Here is a 20,161-nt window from a genome sequence, read left to right as displayed (position 1 = left end):
TGTTGCTCCACATCCTTGTGAGCATTTGGTGCTGTTAGTCTTCTGAATTTTGGCCGTTCTAAAAGGTTTGGAGTCCTTCATTGTTTTAATTTTCATTTCCCTGATGATGTATGATATGAACCATCTTTTCTTATGCTTATCATCTGTATATGTTCTTTGGTGAAGTACCTGTTAAGTCTTTGGCCCATAAAGGTCCCTAATTCTAAGTGCTCATATGATTAGATATGGCTCACCCAGATTACCTCCTTCTTAAGGTCAACTGTGTCTTATAACATAAGATAATTGCAAGAGTGAGATCTCATCATATTCACAGGTTCTGGAGTATGGCAATAAATGAAGACCACCCAAAAGAGAACAAACAAAGTCTTTTTATTTAGCACTTGCTATAGCAGGGGAGTGTGACACCATCACTTGCACTTAGCAGACTCAAAGTCAGACTGGGAGTTGGAAAGCTTTTAAGTGGAAAAAGGAAAGGCTTAAATTAAATTATGCTCTGATTGGAGATTTTGGCATACGGAAGCTGGAGGTGGGCTAACTAGAAGCAGGACATATTATATGATTGCTTAGGGGGGCATATTTTGCTTTCTCTTATTCCTCCTAAGTTGGAAGTGGGGGTAAAAATTAGGGAAGCTGACAATTATTGACCAAGTGCTGACTGTTTTGGGCTGGTTGCTGTAGAATTTGTGTTCTATTTTCATACATGGTCTGGCCATTGTCAGTTTGTATATTTAGTCTTTCAAGGAATTAGGGAGAATGTCTTTGGAGAGTCATTTTAGAGACTGTACTTACTACAGGTATCTATGAAAAACCTACAGCTAACATCAAACTTAAAGGTGAAAGATTGAATGTTTTCCCCTTAGAATCAGGAACAAGATGAGGATGTTTGTTCTCACTACTTCTATTCAATAGGGTACTGCTGGTTCTAGTCAGTGTGGTAACACAAGAAAAGGAAATAAATGATATCCAGATTGGAAAGGAAGAAGTAAAAATGTCTTTAATCTCAGATGGCATGATCCTTTTATGTAAAAAAGTCCCATGAAATCTTTAAAAAAGCTGTTAGAACTGATAAGTGAGTTTAGCAAGGTTGCAGGACACAGGTCAATATACAAAAATTAAGTGTATTTCTATATACTAGTAACAAATACATTAAAACACATTAAAACATAATTAAAACAAAATGACTTACAATAGCATTAAAAAAGGTAATACTTAGGAATACAGTTGACAAAGTATGTGTAAGACCTTGATACTCAAAACTACAAAAGACTGCTATAAAAAATTAAATATGACCTAATAAATGGAGAGACATACCATGATCAGAAGAGAAGTATTGTCATAATGTCAATTGTGCCCAAACTGGTCTATAGATTAAAGGCAATCCCAACAAAAATCCAGAAGGCCTTTTTGGTAGAGATTGAGAAGTTGGTTTTAAAATTCACACGGAAATGTAAAGTACCATGAACAGTTAAAACAACTTTGAGAAAGAAGAACAAAGTTGGAGGACTTACACTACCTGTTGTCAATACTTATTACATTGTTACAGCAAACAGGACAGTAGGTATTGGTGCCAAGATAGACAAGCAGATCAATGGGACAGAATAAAGTCCAGAAACAGACATCTATATATATGGTCAATTGGTTTTTGACAAAGATTCAAAGGCAATTCAGGGGAGAAATGATAGCCTTTCCAACAAAATGTGCTAGAACAATCGGATATCCACATGCAAACAAGAAAAAAAAGAAGCAGCAAAACCTGGAAGAAGTAGAAGAGAGAAATAGACAAACTCACAGTAATAACTGGAGATTGTAACACTCCTGTCTCAGTAATTCACAACACAAGTAGGTGGAAAATGAGTAAGGAAACAGAAAAACCGCGTAACTTTTTCAACCAACTTGACTTAATTAAAATTTATAACCTACAACAGTAGTGTCCACATTATTTTCATGAGCACATTGAGCACTCACCAATAGAGACTATATGTTAGGTCATAAGACAAGTCTCAAGAACTTTGAAATCATACATAAGTTTTTCTCTTACCACAATTGAATTAAATTAGAAATCAGTAATGAAAAGATGGTTGAAAAACCTCAAACACTAGAAATTGAAAAATATGTTACTAAATAATTCACTAAACAAAGAAATCACAAGAGAAATTAGGAAATATTTTGAAATGACTAATGATAAAACTGTATACCAAAATTTGTGGAATGCAGTTCATAAAGGTAAATTTATAGCTGTCAATGCTTATATTCCACTTTAATAAGCTAGAAAGAGAAGAATAAATTAAGTACAAGTAAGTAGGAAACAGAAAATAATAAAGGTAAAAGCAGAAATAACTGAAAGTAAACAAATACAGAAGTCAATAAAACCAAACGTTGTTTTGTTAAAATGATCAGTTACACTGATAAACCTCTAGTTAGAGTGATCAAGGAAGAAAAGGGTAGAGGCAGTAGCTAATATCAGGAATGAAAGCTGAGAATACAGGGGCTCCTACAAGTCTTGGAAAAGATGCAAAGGGCATATTATGAACAATATATTACAATAAATTTGATCATTTAGATGAACTGGACAAATTTCTTGAAATTACCATATGGACTCAATAAAAAATAGAAAATTCAAATGCCTTGGATTTGTAATTAAAAATCTTTCCCCAAAGAAACCTGCAGGTTCTGTTGGCTTCATTGGTGAATTTTAGCAAACTGAAGCAAAATATAAATTAGAGATACCTGTGGAATATCTAGCCAATTAACATTTAACAGTATATATAGATCTTGAGATTACCAAATGCTTACTGAACATGCCATAGGATGTAAAGTTAGGATATTTGGTTTCTCATCTGCTTCTCCTGCTTATTATACAACCTTGGGAATTATTTTAATCCCTCAGAGTCCCTGTTTCTTTGTGTAACATGGCATAAAAAGAACATTTATGTCACAGGGTAATGGGAGAACCAAAATATATGTAAGAGTAGTTTTCTGCTCTAAAGTAGTCATATATATGACGATATTAATATTAATAATAACAAGCTGTCTTTTCATAGGCTTTACCGTAATTACTTTTTTATGATGGTGGTGGTTGTTTGGAGGAACTCATGACAATCTTGTCTGGGCTTGTCCAAGATAGGGAAAAGAAGCAGGATTTCTGTACAGTCATCTTTAGGGATTTGGATTGGTTTGGACAGGTAACACAAAATATTCAGGAAAATACCTGGCTTAAACATCCTAGAAAATTGCACCAAGTCAGAGGCATGTTTTTCCTTTAAGAGGCCATGCGACCATATACATGGCCAGGATCACATGTCTCTTTCAAAGAGTCCTTTTGTGATTCTGATATTTGTGCCCAAGAAATTTTCTATGTATCTGATGTTTTGCTTTTCGTCTCCATTCAGTTTTACACTGCATTCCTTCTATAGAAATTTGGATTGCCAAATGTATATATACACACTCAAGTCATCTATTTAATGACATTAATTTTCTTCCTGGATCGGTGACCAAGCAAGGGCTCACCACCTAATCCTGGCCTTCGAAAGAAGAAAGGCTTTATTGTGCAATCAGTTGGGAAGGAGATAGAAGGTCAGGCTCTCAAATCTGTCTCCCCGTCCAAAGTATGGGGTAAAGTTTAGGGGATCAAGGAGGGCTGGCTGGTATGGGGAAATGCTGGCAGGATGAGTTTCGATTCGCAGATCAAAATTTCCTGTTCTGCGCATGTTTCAGGTTGGCTCACCACCCCTGAAAAATAGCTTTAACATCCTGTTGTTAAAATGAGGTCAGCTTATGGGGCATTACTGGGAAAAAGTACAGTAGACAAGAGTAAAGTTGTTATGCAGATTGAAGTCATTGCCTTCTCCACTGAAAGAGTTTCTAGGGGAAGGCACCCTTACAAATGGAAATTTCTCTTATAAATGTAAGTTTCCCTTAGAAAAGGGTAACTTCTACTAGGTTTCCAGAGCTTTTCCTGTGTCTGCTATTTTTTAATAATCATCAGCTCAAAATAGCCATTAGCCAAAGAGGCATATTTTGAGGTGCAAAATCTGTTCCCGGTCCTGTGGTAACAGATCTTTCCTGGCGCCAGCCCTTGGTTTGGGGATTCCTGAGGCAACTACAGCACCTTCTCTAAGTCAATGCAGAAAAACACACTCTAGTGGTTTCACAAGTGACATGGTTGCTTTTTTAAAGATCTGCTCTCTGGAAGACAGACAGTGAGATAGGAGGTAGAGGAAGAAGAGAGAGGGGCTCATGCTGGATCGTTGTCTACAGTCTTAGCGTGTTTCTGAGAGGGAGTGAAAAGTTGAATAACACTAGATTAATAGAAAAAATTTACAGTTGCATATCCTTATAAAATGTGGGTAATCAGTAAAAAGTAGAACTGCAATCTGTAGCTTCAAAACTAGCAGGGAGAGAAAACAGAATAAAGCAATTATCAATCCAGAAAAGAAGGAAGGAAAGTGCGGAGAGATGAATAAGGTAAAGAAAAAGATCGGCAAATAGAAGACACACACACACATACACACACAGGTGGTACAAGTAACTTCAAATATATCAGTAATAAAAATAAATGTAAATGGATTAAATTGACTGATTAAGTTACAGAGACCATCAGATTTTTTAATCAATATTATTTGGGGTTTTTTGTTGCTTGCGTTTGAACCTGAAAATAATTAATAAATATAGCTTGAGATGGAAAAAGAAAAAATCAAGAATTATAAGAATAAAATGACAATTATACCCGCATAGTGGCGAATTTTAACACAGCTGAATTAGAAAGTGATAGATAAAGTAGCCAAGAATTAAAATATAGAAGATTTGGACAATGAATTAACAATATAGAACCCTACAGCCAATAAATACAGAATAGAGATGATTTTCAAGTGTACATGGGACATTTATAAAATTGGTCACTGGTCACATTGGTATCAACATATTTCAGAGAATTAATATATTCTCTGATCATAATGCAATTACTTCGAAGTATCTTAAAATAGAAAGATATCACTACAATTCTGGTCATTGATTCTGATGTGTGTGGGTTTTTCCACACCATCAAGCAATTCTTGGACACCAGCTGGGTGCCCTAAAATTCAACTTAATTCTGCCACTATCTACCCAGAGATAGCATCACATTCCACAGGTTAAGGACTTAGTCCCACAAGACTGCCCTACACTTCAGATGTCAGTCATAAGCTCAGGGTGTCACCTGTACTCTTGACTGACTGGCTGTAAATCAGAGGTTCCTATGACCCCTTTTTGGGTTCAATTAATTTGCGAGAGAGGCTCATGGAACCCAGGAAACCAGTTTACTCAGCAGTTTACTGGTTTATCATGAAGGATATTAAAGGATACGAATCAACAGACAGAAGAAGAGATACACAGGGTGAGGTCCTGAACAAAGGAGCTTCTGTCTCTGTGGGGTTTGGGGCCCAGCATGGGGGCATGTGGAAGATTTCTGATTCGCCAACCTGGAAGCTTTCCAAATCCCCCCCTTTTGGGTTTGTCAATGTAAATAATCCCTAATCAATCTCTAAATCAAAATTCGGGATGAGTTTGTTATATGAGCCGATTGGAGGACTGTAGCCTGGGAGAACGTTTTCACCAAGGAAGCACGCTCTCTGAAGAAGTAGGGTGTACAGAGTGGTTATATGCCATCTTGGAACAAAGAGCATCCATCACACATGACAGGGCTATCCCTTTTACTACTGTCACGAGATGTTTTGCTAGCACAGCAGGTCAGTGGTCACAAGGCAAGCACAGCAGGTCAGTAATTAATCCTTAGTTTCTGGGAACAAATACTTATCCCCAAAGACATGCTGATATGGGGGAGGCAATATTTACCGAACCAGGTTCGTTTTTGCCCGTCATGCAGAAAGCCAAACACCAAGATGACGAGATTCCAGCAGAGAGAGGGTTTAATCACAAGGCAGCCATGTGAGGAAGCGAGAGCATGAGTTTCAGATTTGCTTCCCGGAAAATCGGGACTCAGGGATATTTATGGGATGGGGGGCAAGGTGGTCTGAAATGTGGAGAGAGGTGATTGGAGGTGAGGAGAGGTGAGGGAATTGATGACTTGCACAAGCATAGTCAGACTTCATGCCTCTTCATAGGACCCATGTTCACAAAATTGTGGAGTTATTAGCCTCTTGACGTCAAATGTTCACCTATCAGACTTCTGCATGGGCCCAGTTGATGGGTTGGTGGTCTCAACTGGCCTGAAGTGGACAAGGAGTTCTAATTCCTGAAAAACAGCTCACACACCCATTACCATGGTGACCCAGGCTCCAGGGAGATTATCTATAGGAGCCTAGTGGGAGTCAGACAGCATATTGCCTAAGCAGCCAGTTTACAATGGGCGGGGGAACAACTAAAAGCTATAATCAGTAATTGCAAAAAGGAAAAAAACCTTTGCTTCCTAGCTACTTAATCATCAATGGCTATTTGCTGGCGTCAATATCCCTATCTTTAAGGGCATCATTCTTGGCTTTTGGACATTGTAAATGTTTAAAGCAGATGTACAATGCATGCCCAACAGGCCACATCAGCCCTTTCTGGAAAAACAAGGTCAGGCCGAATTAGTTTTAAACCAAAAGGCTTCCTCATATACTCCAATATATCCTATTGCTTTCCATTTATTCATCCAGTTTTTAGGGAGGCTTCATTACATAGGCACAAGCGATTAAACTCTTGGCCATTGGTGAGTGATTCAGGGAGTGGGACTGAAATTTCTAACCATCTATTCATGATTGGTTTTCCTGGCAGCCAGCACTGGGCCCCCCCCTCAATCTTTAGGAGATTTCCAAAAGTCACCTCATTAACATAAACTCAGTTGTGGTTGAAAGGGGCTGGTTTTGAATAACAAGGCACCCATTTCACCTTTATGGGTCTGAAGCCATTTTAGGACAAGGGACCATCTATTATAACAAAAGATGCTCCCATTGTTCTTACCACTTAGAAAATTCCAAGGGTTTTGGGGGCTGTGAGCCAGGAACTGTGTAAAGTAGTCCCCCTTTATCCCTGGTTTCACTTTCGATGGTTTGTTACCTGCAGTCAACCACATTTTTCACTCTGAAAATATTAAATGGAAAATTCCAGAAATGAACAATTCAAATTGTGCACTGTTCTGTTTAGTGTGATGAAATCTTGCTCCATCCTGCTCTGTCCCATCTGGGACATGAATTATCCCTTTGTCCAGTGTATACACACTGTATACACTACTCTTCCTTTAGTCATTTAGTAGCTGTCTCAGTTATTAGATCAATTGTCATGGTATCACAGTGCCTGTGTTCAAGTAACCTGTATTTTACTTAATAATGGTCCCAAAGCTCAAGAGTAGTAATGCTGGCAATTTGGACATGCCATGGAGAAGCTGTAAAGTGCTTCCTTTCAGTGAAAAGGTGAAAGTTCTGAACTTAATAAGGAAAGGAAAAGAACCATATTCTGAGGTTGCTAAGATCTACGGTAAGAAAAAATCTTTTACCTATGAAATTGTAGGAAAAAAGAAATTCATGCTAGTTTTGCTGTCATCTCTCAAACTGAAGAAGTTACAGCCACATTGCAGAGTACAGGAAAAAACATAGTGTATATAGGGTTTGGTACTATCCGTGGCTTCAGGCATCCACTGGGGGTCTTGGAACATATCCCTCACAGATAAGGGGGATGTTTTTGTTTATTATACAAAATAAATTTATTTATGTACTTATTATAAATCACATAACTTTAACTACTTTGCCCCCCAAAAGACAAATTCATAGTTTAATGAAAAAAATTATAATGAAAATATTTCAAATACTGTTACCGCACACAGTTGGGGTTCTCCTGCCCAATGCACATAAATGGCCAATTAATTACGGCATCAGACTGGGTAAAGAGATCAGCTTTATTCTGTGAGATCAATGTGCAGGGAGACAGGGGGCGTGTGCCCTCAGATCTGTGTCTCTGATTCAGGATTTGGGGTGAAACTTAAGAGGCTAGGGAGAACAGGCTGGCACGCAGAAATGCTGGTGACACAGGCTTTGATGGGTGGGCCTCAAGCATTTATGATGAGATTCTAAACATTCATGACAGGGTTCTAAACATTTATGATGAGTGGGGAAGGAATTTTAACACGGGATCTTCCTGAATGAGGGACCCCTTGCTTCTGAAAAGAGTCCGACTTTGACGTTCCAGTTGCACCCTGGTCCTTGGGTTCCTCAGGAAGGAGGATCTTTAGTTCCCTGGTCATTTCAGGTCAAGATTTCTTCTTCTGCACAGCCTCTGGCTATGTGACTTTGCACATTTTCTGAAAGACAATTCTTAATCATGCTGTTGATAAGATGAGGTCAGTTGAATCAGTCCTGGAGGGCCCATGGTTACCATACTATATAATAAAATTATGGGGATTATATAATTAAAGTGGTACTGAGACATAAATTTCTATGCTTAAATACATTTATTGAAAAATCATGAACATAGAAAACAGGGAACAATCTTCAAGAAGCTGAAAATGAAATGGTATATTAATTCTAAACATTGTGAAAGGAAAGAAATAATAAAATAAGCACAGAAATTAATGAAATAATGATGGAGATGGTAAACAAATTCAAAAGCTGATTCTTTGATAAACATCAGTGGAATAGCTAAACTTCTGGGAATATTAATCCAGAAAGAAAGAAAAAATACAAATAACATTAGGCATGAAAAAGGAGCCATAACTACAGAAGCATTAATAATTTAAAACATCTGAAGAGAACACTGACAAATTTGTGCTCATACATTTAAAAACTCGGATAAAATGTAAAAAAATTAGAAAAATTGAGCTACTAAAATCAAATCCAGAATAAAATAGAAAACCTGAGAGGTTGGCCCCATGGCAGAATGGTTAAGTTCATGTGCTCTGCTCTGGCTGCCCAGGGTTTTGCCAGTCCGGATCCTGGACGCGGGCATGGCACCGCTCATCAAGCCATGCTGAGGTGGCATCCCACATGCCACCACTAGAAGGACCTACAGCTAGAATATACAACTATGTACTGCGGGGCTTTGAGGAGAAGGAGAAGAAAGAAAAGAAAAAAAAAAGACTGGCAACGGATGTTAGCTCAGGTACCAATCTTTAAAAAAAAAAAGAAAAAGAAAACCTGAACATATCAATAACCATTAAAGAAATCCAATTAGGAGTCAGAAGTTTCTCCCCAGTTGCACAGCCCCCGACACTGCCAACCACCTCCAAAAATATTCCAGGTTCAGATGAATTTAAAGGCAAATTTTTACTAAACGTTGGCGGAACAAATAATCCCTGTGTATCCAGCGGTTTAAAGACGTCATTGCCTTGTCTTCTGGCCTCCATATCTTCTTATGAGAAGTCAGCAGTAATTCCTGTGATTATTCCTCCGTACGTAATATGCCATTTTCCTCTGGCCGCATTTAAGGTTTTCTTGGTTTACAGCAGTTTATCTTTGGTTATAGCAGTTTGACTATGATGCGCCTATATGTGCTTTTCTTCATACTTGTTCTGTTTAGGATTGTCTGTTCCCTTGCTTATGTTTTGTTCTACTCCTTGGCTATTTCTAGGTTTTAATTTCTGTTGCTCTGTCCTTTGTTTCTGATGTAGGTTGGAAGTGCCATGAGTGGGGGTGGGTGGGTAGGAGGCACGCATGGCCCCCTCTGACTCTCTCCTTCTTCCTCAATCTGTATCGGTTTCCAACCCTGTGCCTATGAGGGCTTTGTCTACTTCAGAAGCAGAATGCCCAGGTCAGGTTCACCTGCCTACTCCTGGCAAACACCACAGCCCGCCTGGTAACAGAGGAGGTGATGTGCCCGCCCCTATCCCTTGCATTACAGCTTTGATGGGTTCCTAAGTATCAGTGGACCACATTTCAGATCCATGCCGTTGTGAGTTCTGAAGCATCAAAGAACTTGTGGACACTACCCAAAGAGCTTATGATAAGGAAGAAGAACTCCCAAGTAGTTGAGCTGCTGATGAAACCTACTGGTCCTGGTGAGGAAATACAACGTAGGGATTCCACAGCTCTGCCAAGTTGCTGCTTTGGTGATCTATTCCAAGCCCGTCCAAGGTCTTGAATATGGCCTGTATGACCTCTACAACCTGGGTCCTCATCCTACACTGCCACTCGTAGGCCATAAACCCAGGCCAGTCATAGGACTTTGGAGTCCAAAGGATTACTACCTTAGTTTTAGACCCACAAACATCCCGATATTGGAAATGGCCCTGGTGATTCTGGATAGGTAGATGTTTTTCCCAAGATGGCAGCAGGCTTAGCCTCAGACACTTACAGCTGCTTTAGACTTATCTAGTAGCTTTCTATTTACAACTTTAAAATGTCCACTAGCTACTATTTGGAATAGCAGGGTCCCAAGCTCAACAAATATCATCAGAGGCTGACAATCCTGTATAGGATGTTACCAGGGAGTAAAATATGATGGCTAGTCAGCCAAACTCAGTGCCCCTTATTCACTGACCTGGTTTCCACTGTCTTGCTTAGGTTTACTTACAATATAAAGTTTACTTTTGTAGAAGAAAATCTTGCCATTTGTGATAACATGGATGAGCCTGGAGTATATTATGTTAAGTGAAACAAGCCAGACACAGAAAGACAAATACTGTATGATCTCATTTATATGTGCAATCTAAAAGAGTCGCACTCATAAAAGCAGAGTAGAATGGTGGTTACCTGGGGCTGGGAAGTGGGACAAATGGGAACCTATTCGTCAAAGGGTACAAACTTTCACTTATGTAGGATGAATGAACTCTGGAGACCTAATGTACAGTATGAGGACTATAGTTAATAATATAGTAATGTATGCTTGAAATTTGCTGAGAGAATAGATCTTAAGCGTCCTCACCACACACACACACACAATGGTAATCATGTGAAGTGATGGGTGTGTTAATTAGCTTGACTGTGGAGATCATTTCACAATGTGAGTGTACGTCAAAACATCACTTTGTACTCTTTAAATACATACGATTTTTGTCAATTATACCTCAATAAAGCTGGAGAAAAATAAAGTTTACTTTTGTGACAATTGCTTATTTCAAGAAAGCTTTATGTTAGTAATTGAATCTGTTGGCAAAGCTGTCATGCCAAGAAGCCAGGAAAGGCCTTTAGTGGACTGCCTTTAGGCCGTGCAGAGCAGGGGCAGGTCTGGGACAGGATGGGATGGGGGAGAGCGTCCCCTGTGTTCCCTGGGGACTTCCTGCAGTGGCTCCCAGCCTCAGCACCACCGCACAGTTGGGGGAACTCCTCCCTTTGGTAACTTTTCACTTCAAGGGTGGGTGGGGGTGGGCAGAGTGGAAAGAGTCTCAGCCGCTGCTTAAACGAGCCTAGACAATCAATGGGCAGCTCCAGCTGGTGTCCTGAAAGAGAGACTGAAATCCTACACTTTTTTTTTTTAAATGATGGACTTGATTTTTGGCATACACTTCTGGAGCTACTCTAGCTTTTAAGATAATGTCCATTTGGGATGTCAAGGACCACTTGGGTACGGCAGAGTTGTATAGTGCAGGTGTGCACCAGGAACAACTCCAGGCCTGCTACAGTGGGAAGGTTAGCTTCTGAGAAGCCCATCTATGGACTCCATCTTCCACCCTAAGAGAGCTTCTCAATGAGTGGAAGTCTTCTCTGGGCAAACTCAAGGAGTTCCTGGCCCACTCTGAAAGGAAGGGGATGGGAGAGATGTCTGCCCTGATCCTGGGCCTTCACACCATCCAAAAATTATGCTGGTGGTCAACAAAAAAGAAACCCTGAGCCTGTTTGACAACACTTGTCTCAGATCCTCTACTTGACTTCTATGTTTCATTTCAGGCTCCGCTCCTTCAAAACTCTGGCTTCTAACCTCTTTGATTTCCCAGTCTTGACTTATAGGACTGCTTGGACATGACTTACATTCATTATCTTTTGCTTCCTACTTTTTGTTGCTTTAGCTAACACCCAGCAAGATTCAGTCCTAAATGGGCTTCTCTCCATGGTGGCTTCTTTGCCAGTGCTCTGTCCAGTCTCGTCAGGACTGATCCACAGTGGAAGGTGGGGCAGAGTGGGTAAGCATGTGGCAAGAACAAGCAAATGTGTGTGAAAGTGGGGAAGTGATGATGGTGAGCTAAAAGAAATGCCACCACCACTCTCCAATCTCTCCTGATGTGGGGGAGACTGAGCAGCTTCCACTCAACAGACTACCAGGAGGACAACAGTTCAGTTAAGCAATATGGTGACATGGTATTCTGCAAGGACTCTGATGATATAGACTAGTTTGTTCAGGACATCGTGGAATATCCAGTAGGCATGATGGATGGTCTTAAAGATCAGCACTGGGGCGGGGGGGACACAGCGTAGCATGGACATGAGAGTAAAGATGAGAACTGATGATCAGAGTCTTGCATTTAGGATGGACAGCAAAGACCATAGGAAGAGAGGTTTGGCAGGACTGGCTGGAACAGGTGGAGGTGCCAGGTGACACCTAAAGCCTGAAAGGACTGATGGCCCCTGGTGAAAAGTTATCTTCAGCAGTAGGCTACGTAATCTTGGAGGTTTCAGTCTTTGATGGCCAGGACTGGAGTCATATTAAGTACAAGGTGAGACCAATCTCCTAGGAGGTTTTTGCTCAAGTGATTGGGAGGGGGTGTTGGGTATCCCTCAGGATACTCATCTTGTAATGGGTCGACGCTCCCCCATTGCACTTTAGAAAAGAGAAGAGAAGCAATTCAAGAGGGCCAAAGGCAAGAGGCATTTTTTCCCCCTACAAATTGATATAGTAAAAATGACTTCATCCAAAAAATGTAATATTTCACCTTTCACTCATTTCACCCTTGGCAGAATAGAGGGTGGTGAAATTGTCTGTACAGTTCCTTGCTTGAGCAAATGAGTTGGAGGTCTCTGAGGGTTCTGGCCTCCATCTGTCATTTCTTATATTTTAAAAGGGAAATCAATGGTGGGTGGACTGAGTTCTTTCTCCTCCCTGGAGACAAAGCCCCAGTATTCTTTCCCAGCATTTTGCTCTTATGTTTTCTCTAGAAGAGTGTTCAAGACCTTTTGAACTGATTTCTAACCTTACCTCTCAAAACTTTTTAGTAACGAAATTCCTTCCTCCAGCAATAGTTTACACAGAACCACAATACATGAAACAGAGAAAACTCAGAATTTTATTAGCATGTATTTATTTTATAACTTCACACTTATAACATTGCACTTTGTTTACTGGCAATAAATGAGAACAATGAGGCCATTTTCATGAATACAAAAACACATGAAATCAGGGTCCATTGGATGACAACTGTATCACTTTGAACAGTATTGAAAAATATAACTTAGAAAGATAAATGACCACAAATGGTACCTTTTTAACAAAAATACTTTTCTTATACTCTCAGGATATTCAGTTAAAATTATCCATGATCAGAAAGAATAATTTATTGTTTCAGAGTCAAATCACTAGTAATAGTCAACTGCTGGAATTCTTATCACAAAGATAACAGACACAAGCACTCAGACTTACACAAGAGCCAAAACGGTTTCTAATGCGATGTCACAACTTGACTGGCAGCATACATATTTACTCGTTATGGCACAAGTGTTAGAACAATAAGAGAGCATGCATCGAACAGACAATAAGCATCATGAAAATCATAACGAGTCTCAACGCATCGAGGGCTTTCTACGTCCCAGACATCACGCTAAGTGCTGAAAAGGCTCGAGGGCATCTGATCCTAACAGAAACCTGATTCTATTCTTTTCCCATTTTTCTGATGAAGAAGCTGATGTTTAGAGAAGTTAAGCAACTTGTTTATTGGATACACGAAGCTTCCAGGATGCTATCTGTCACTGTGTGGGAGCCTTGTCTAGCAGTGAACCGAATGGTGCCCATTTATGCTCTGCTGGCACACTTCACATCACAGCACAGGCATAGGCCTGATTTAAACACCCACGAGGTGCTATCACTTCCTTAGTCTGTGCATGATTAAAAGAAGTTCTGGTATGCACTCAGATATCTCAAGGGAACCTTTTCTCCAAGGTCTGCACAAAATGAGTCAATCTCGAAACAAAAGCAAGTCTGCTGGGGAATGCCAATGTGTTAAAATTTGGATAACAGACTTGAGTCTATCTGTCATTTATTAGAGATTTAAAGAGTTTAAAGTACATTTTAAAGATGGAACTGCTGAAAAATCGCTGCAGACCTGCAGAGCAGAGTTCGAAAACCACAGTCACAGTGGAGAGAGGACTAGTGAAAGTCAGAGAGCTCTGGACTCTGGTCTCAGCTCTGCCCCTCGTCAGCAGTTTGATACTGAGAAAGCCACTTAACCCATCTGAGCTTCAGTTTCTTTGTCTTTCAAAAAGAGCAAAATCGTACCATACTGGGGCTGCTGGACATGTTAAAAGAGATATGCGTAAAGCATCTGGCACATAGTAGGCCCTCCCCAAATGTGAGTTCCCTTCCTCTGCTCTTTGCCCTCTGTCACCATGAAAGATCTTCCTCTCTAACCAGACCAGCCTGCTCACCAAATCCAAACACGGCCTGTGTGTCCCCACTCTCCAGCACCGTCTCTTCTAATGTCTCCCTTCTCGGAGCACGCCTGTCACACTGCAGACCTCTTGAAAGCAAGGGTTAGGCTGAGTCATCTGTGTCTTCAGGGCCTAGCACAGTGCCTGGAACTGTCCAGCCAATACCTCCTGGGGAAGCAGGAGGCACGCTCTCCAAGTCAGGAAAAGAAAAAGACAGAACGGCAGAGACAGCTGTACTCACTTGGCAACGACGCTTCTATTGGCATCATGAACTTATTTACACATGAGGTTACATATTTAGCTTTTCACTTGTCAAGGTCACGTCCTCAATGAGACTGCAGGCGCCCTGAGAGCATGGCCCCTGCTCATGGGTTTATGACTGTGATCTCCTTGACCAGTGCCTCATGCTGCTGGGGACTCAGAGGGAATCTGCTGATTTGAGAAAGGAAAACACCCAACAAGTCAAAGAGCTCAGATTTTTAAATAGATTACAAAAGATATTTCTTCTCACATCATTTCTTTCTTCTATGGTGTGGGTAAACTTTGGTCTGTTTGGGGGTATTTAAAGGAAACCTGAAGTGCTTCAGATTCCTTTAGGCTTCCTGTCTCACATTTGGAATTTAATCTTTTGTTTGTTCATAATCGATGAAGGGCCCAAGAAACCCTCAGGCTTTTTTTTAGAAAGAAGAATCAAGACCTGGCTTGAACGCCTTGATTTCAATTGCGTACAGTAAAGAAAAACACATTGACAAGGTCTTAGTCTGGTAAAGCGAATGGCCCCAGGCCCAGTGGCGGTGGGCCCCCCTCTGAGTTGGTTTTCAGTCATCTGCCTCATTGTCCCAGTGGCCATAGCCGTCCCCTTCATCTGGCTCTTCAATATTCTCGTTTTCAAAAGAGGCCTCTTCCTCCTCCTCTTCCCGGATCACCTTCATCAACTCGAGGAAGCTGGGAGGCGGCCCCTGGTCTTTCAGCTCCCTGAGCCTACACCAGAGGATCTCGCTAAGGTTCGCCCCAGCCATGACCTGCTCCAAGCGGACCTGATCCGCGATGTTCCTCGGGATGGCCCGCTTCTCCACAGCTCTCCGGAGCAGGGTTTCTAACCGCAACACATAGGCAGAGACCTTCTCTCCTTCCTCCTGATAGGTCTTCAGATACTTCACCTGGGAGGTCCTGCGGCTCTCCAGGCTTCCAAACACTTGCTTAAACGCCTCCAAACACTCCTCCACACTGATGGACGGATTGTCCGCCTGCACTATATGCATGAGGTCCAGGGCAGGGCCACGCAGACTTTCCATCAACCACCTTTTCTTTTCTGCCTCGGCTACTGGCCACTCTTTGACTATCTCAGTGGCCTGTTCCAACCAGATTTCAAAGGGCTCTTCCTCTAGCGCTGGCACAGCACTCCCGGAGAACACTCTCAGTTTCCGGTATCTCATGGGGAGCAGAGGCTGAGGGGCATGTGCTATTGCCTGGCCCAACAAATGGGCCAATAACTCCGGTGATACGCAGGGCACTGCGGCTGGAGACACTCCCTCATGCCCAAGGGCCCGGAACATCCCAGAGACTGTCTGCCCCTCTTTTTCTAGAAAGAGGTTCAGTCTTTCAAGAAATTCAGTGTCCTGGTTAGGGGTCTTAAAGATCACTTTCCAGATGCCCCCCCTTCCCTGAACCTCACTGGGGATCACTGAGACATCAATGTCCTCCATGAGCTCTAATAACACAGCATTGGCATTCTCCTGCTTCCTGAATATTTTGCCAAGCAGTCTATACCTGCCCAGAGACTTCAAAGTCTCCTGGAGAACCTCCTGAATCTCAGCCTCATCACAGTCCACTGGTATCCCCATAACCATCAGCGATTTCTGATCATCCACGCTCATTATCCTGCACCAGTCCTCCAGCAGTGCCAGCGCCATCGTCCTGAATATTTACTCGCTCTGACTCTATGGGTACTAATTAGTGTGTGATGCAGATGGGCACTGCTTTAGGATGGAGACTATCCTGAGGAGCTTCTAAACTTACAACCCACCAGTGAATGGACCTGGGTCAGGTCACTCCAAGAGCAGTCTCAGTCTTCTGGACCAATAACCCTTATTGCCCAGTGGCAAGAACTCAGAACCTCCTGTTACGTCTCTAGATCTGGGGTGGCTGGTAGTGTCAGTGGCTCTGCAGTCTGGTGGCTGCTGTCTCACTCACCAATGCTAGCAGCCACTTGGTGGTGCTGACCCTTCTCTGACCGCCCAAAGCACCTTCGAGAGCTGTATTCACCACTTTCCCCGTCTGTGCTGCTTCACTTCTCTCTAGTCAATGGGGAAACACCTCCACTCCGGCTCTCAGAAGTCCTGGAGAGACGTCTCACTGCAGAGTGCCCTGGACTCCTAGTGAAAGAATGGTCAGTTTTACCACACACCTCTCCTTCCCAGGGAGCATTGTATTCCACTTGTGGATGGACACGGGTGTAGTCCCCACATTGTATTTGCCTCACATTGTATTTGTGTCTATCCCACTCCATCAGATCTCTTTGCTTACAGTGACATTGTTTTTTCTCTTGGGGACCCTCCTGCAAGCTGGCTTCCCCACCACACGCTCATCAGACATGCTGATTAATGTCTGAGCCCCAGTTGTGGACAAGACTCAAGATCTTTCCCACATGAAAAATGAAATCAGGAAATGTGGCTAGATACCTGTTTATGCATTCCAGAATGTTCCGTAAGAGTCAAGGAGCTTATTTATTGCTTCTAGCACAGGATGATGTCACCCAACTCTGCCCAATGGTGTGTCTGGGTCTTAGCTTCAGCCAAGCCAAGCTTCCCTGTTACACATAAATAATAAGAGTGTATTTTTATGGCTTGATAATACCCAATGATGAAGACTGTTAAGGCACTTATTCAAAAATATGACAATCCTTCAAAATTTAATTAAATCTACTAAACGGTATTGAGTTGCTTCATTTCTTTAATTTAGAAATCACTCAAACATTTAAAAACAATTTAATATAGGCATAACAATATAATTTATATAATATACTTTAATATGACATAATAATATAGGTATTACAACTTAATAGAAGTATAATAATTTAAAAAACCTCAGGACCAAATCAATTAAACTTAGAATTATGAATTAAGTCTCTTTAGTTATGGCTGGTCAGGCCTTGCAAAAGCAAAACTAGATGCTTCTCTTGCTATGAATGGTAAGTTACTAACAGGATACTTTCTTCTTAGCATTTGGACTTGAACGGGTCATTTGAGGAAAAAGGAGAAGAGAGGAAGCACACCTGTGGAGAGGGGGCAGAGACTGGGTAAGTGACAAGGGGACAGCTCCTATGTCTCCCAGCTACTGGTGTGGAGTGTGTCTAGGGCAGGAGCCATGACCATTCTTCCCCAGGCCTGAAAGTCTCCTTCAGTCCGAATGGGGTCCCTATGCCACAGAGGCCCACCTGCGGTTATGGTGGCAGCTGCTCCTGCTGCAGGTACATCTCCTGAGTCTTTCTGGAAGGTGCTGAAGGCATGCGAGAGCCAGAGGGCCAGAAGGGCAAAATACTGGATCAGGCCCTCCCCAGCAGGCCCAGGGATCTGAGCCCAGAGACTCCACCATACCTCACCTTCCTCTTCTAAGATCCAAGGGTGACCTTCCTCCCCACTGTAATATTTAGAGGAAACAGGAGATGTAAAAAGGCATCGAATGCCCAGGAACAAACTTCTCTAAGGTCTTCACAGTAACTGTCATGCCGAGGTCAGGCTACCGTTGGGCGGCCTCTTCCTGCAAAGGCAATCTCTACCTGCAGTGTGACCTTCCAATAAAAAGGTGGCAAGTAACGCGTCCTTGATACACGACAGGGTCACAGATGGAAAACGTGAAAATCTCGTATTTTCTCACATAAAGATATGATAAGTTGGAAAAGAAGCCAGACTTTCAGGTGGAAGACCCCACTGCAACTGCTGGATCATTTAGCTAGATAGTGACCTTGGGCAAAGCTCCTCAATGGCTCTAAATCTCAGTTTCCTACCCCAGAAAGCAGGGATGATAAAGCACTCTTCTCCCCGGGCTGCTGTGAGCAGGAAGTGACATCATTCGTGTGGAAGCACTTTCTTCAAACGCCAAGCACAGCTGGTGCTAAGTCCGAAAGCCTGCATCTGGGTCTCTCAGTCCCTCCACCCGCATATTCCTCTCCTTCCTCCTTCCCACCTAGCACGGTGGGCTCATCTTCAAACTACGACTGTGGTTCTCTAAATTTACCTCCATTCACCAAACTACCCCTCACAATTGGGGGTGGGTACCCGCATTTAATCCTTCCAGGTGCAACGGTTGACAATGGGACCGAATCCTCAGTCACACTGCCCAGCGCTACCTCTTAGCCTAAACCCACCCTGGTTACTGAGCATGCCCAGACCTCCCTCTCCAGCCGCCAGAGGATGGGCACCATTTCTGCAGGATTTTGCCAGCGTGGAAAGAGGGGCGGGGCGTAATCGACCAGAGGCAGGGACTGATGCATGGAAAGGACGCGGGGTTGGGAGTAAGCCATGAAGAACCCTCAGAGACCGTGCCACTGGCACAAATCAAAGTGTCCCCTGGATGCCCTCCAACCCTGTGGCTGTGGCTGGTCTACCCGCACATACACACAAGTCCCCACACACCTTTCCCCAGCTTGGCCTCACACAGTCCAAGGTACTCAATCACAGACAGCACCCCACCTCCTATCCGCCACCGGATGCGCGCGCGCACTTACGCCGCAGGCACGGGTCGTCCGGCAACCTGGGAAACCCCGCGGCTCTGGCGCACTGCGCAACAGGGGCGGGGTGGGGGTGGAGGGGGCGAGGCGGGGCCCCCGGGGCGCCGGGTCAGGACTCGAGATTTGGGGAGTGGGCTTTAATCTGCGTCTTTCTCCCCCTTTGGGTGCGGGCGGAAGATACCAAATGAAGACAGTCTCCTGGGCTCTTCTTGGCGCAGCGGCGCAGTCACTGGTGCATGGCGCCCTCGGGCAATATAGCGGGTTTGCGCGCTCTCTCACTATATATAAGCTGCCGTGCAGACTGCAGACTGCACTCTTTGCTACACTCCCACGAACCGTGGACCTATGTCTCTCTCTATACGCTCCCACCATTTGCTACGCCCCTCTGCATTTCTCCCCGCCATGCCGTGCCTCTCCCAACACTGTGGATGCACAAAGTGAGAACCTTCTCGTTTCAATCTCTGCTCCCAGTAGCCCACCAAGGCCCATGGGGAAAATAAAGCTTCGGTGTTCCGCGCCTTGTTTGGCCCCCACCTCTCCGCGCGGCCTGAGCCATCCCTTCCCCGTCCCCAGCGCCGCCCCTTCCCCTCCTCCTGGGTGTCCTGGCGCCAGTCAGTTTGTCCCCCTTTGCCCATCCATCAGTTCACATCCCGGTTAAGGGGGAGGAAGCCCTCCCCACGGAGGGCCCTAGCCCTTGGCCCACCTCGGCAATGTGGTGAGGGAGAAGGGCGCCGGGGCCAGGGGCTGCGCCCTCAGGTCTTCGCCCCCGCGTGCCCTGCCCCATACTTACGTTGAAGCCGAGAGCAGTCAGCGGGCCCTCCGCTCCGCATCCATTAGCCGGTGGTCTGGCCACTTCACTTCCGGAGCGCGGGGCGCTCGGCGGCGCGGCGGTCGCTCCCTCCCCTGCGCTCCGCGCCTCTCCCGGGGGCCGCGCCCCGCCCCTGCCCCGCCCGCG

At 43.5% G+C, this 20,161-nt stretch overlaps 1 protein-coding gene across 1 annotated transcript; it reads right to left on the bottom strand.

Annotated features, from left to right (window-relative positions):
* Positions 1-13,095: 13,095 nt before the first annotated feature.
* Positions 13,096-20,149, bottom strand: PNMA2 (PNMA family member 2). Its single transcript, XM_014845396.3, has 3 exons — positions 19,997-20,149; positions 17,159-17,286; positions 13,096-16,852 (listed from the first exon to the last, which is right to left on the bottom strand). The coding sequence occupies exon 3, from the start codon at positions 16,388-16,390 to the stop codon at positions 15,296-15,298; it is 1,095 nt and encodes a 364-aa protein (XP_014700882.1). The 5' UTR covers positions 16,391-16,852; positions 17,159-17,286; positions 19,997-20,149; the 3' UTR covers positions 13,096-15,295.
* Positions 20,150-20,161: the final 12 nt, after the last annotated feature.

Source organism: Equus asinus, chromosome 3 (assembly GCF_041296235.1).
Source record: "Equus asinus isolate D_3611 breed Donkey chromosome 3, EquAss-T2T_v2, whole genome shotgun sequence".
NCBI classification, from domain to species: domain Eukaryota; kingdom Metazoa; phylum Chordata; class Mammalia; order Perissodactyla; family Equidae; genus Equus; species Equus asinus.
The sequence above is the reverse complement of the archived record's forward strand: the minus strand, read 5'-3'. Positions and strand labels throughout refer to the sequence as shown.

Coding starts and splice junctions, on each gene's coding strand:
- PNMA2 (XM_014845396.3), bottom strand. CDS start 16,390: ATGGCGCTGGCACTGCTGGAGGACTGGTGCAGGATAATGAGCGTGGAT.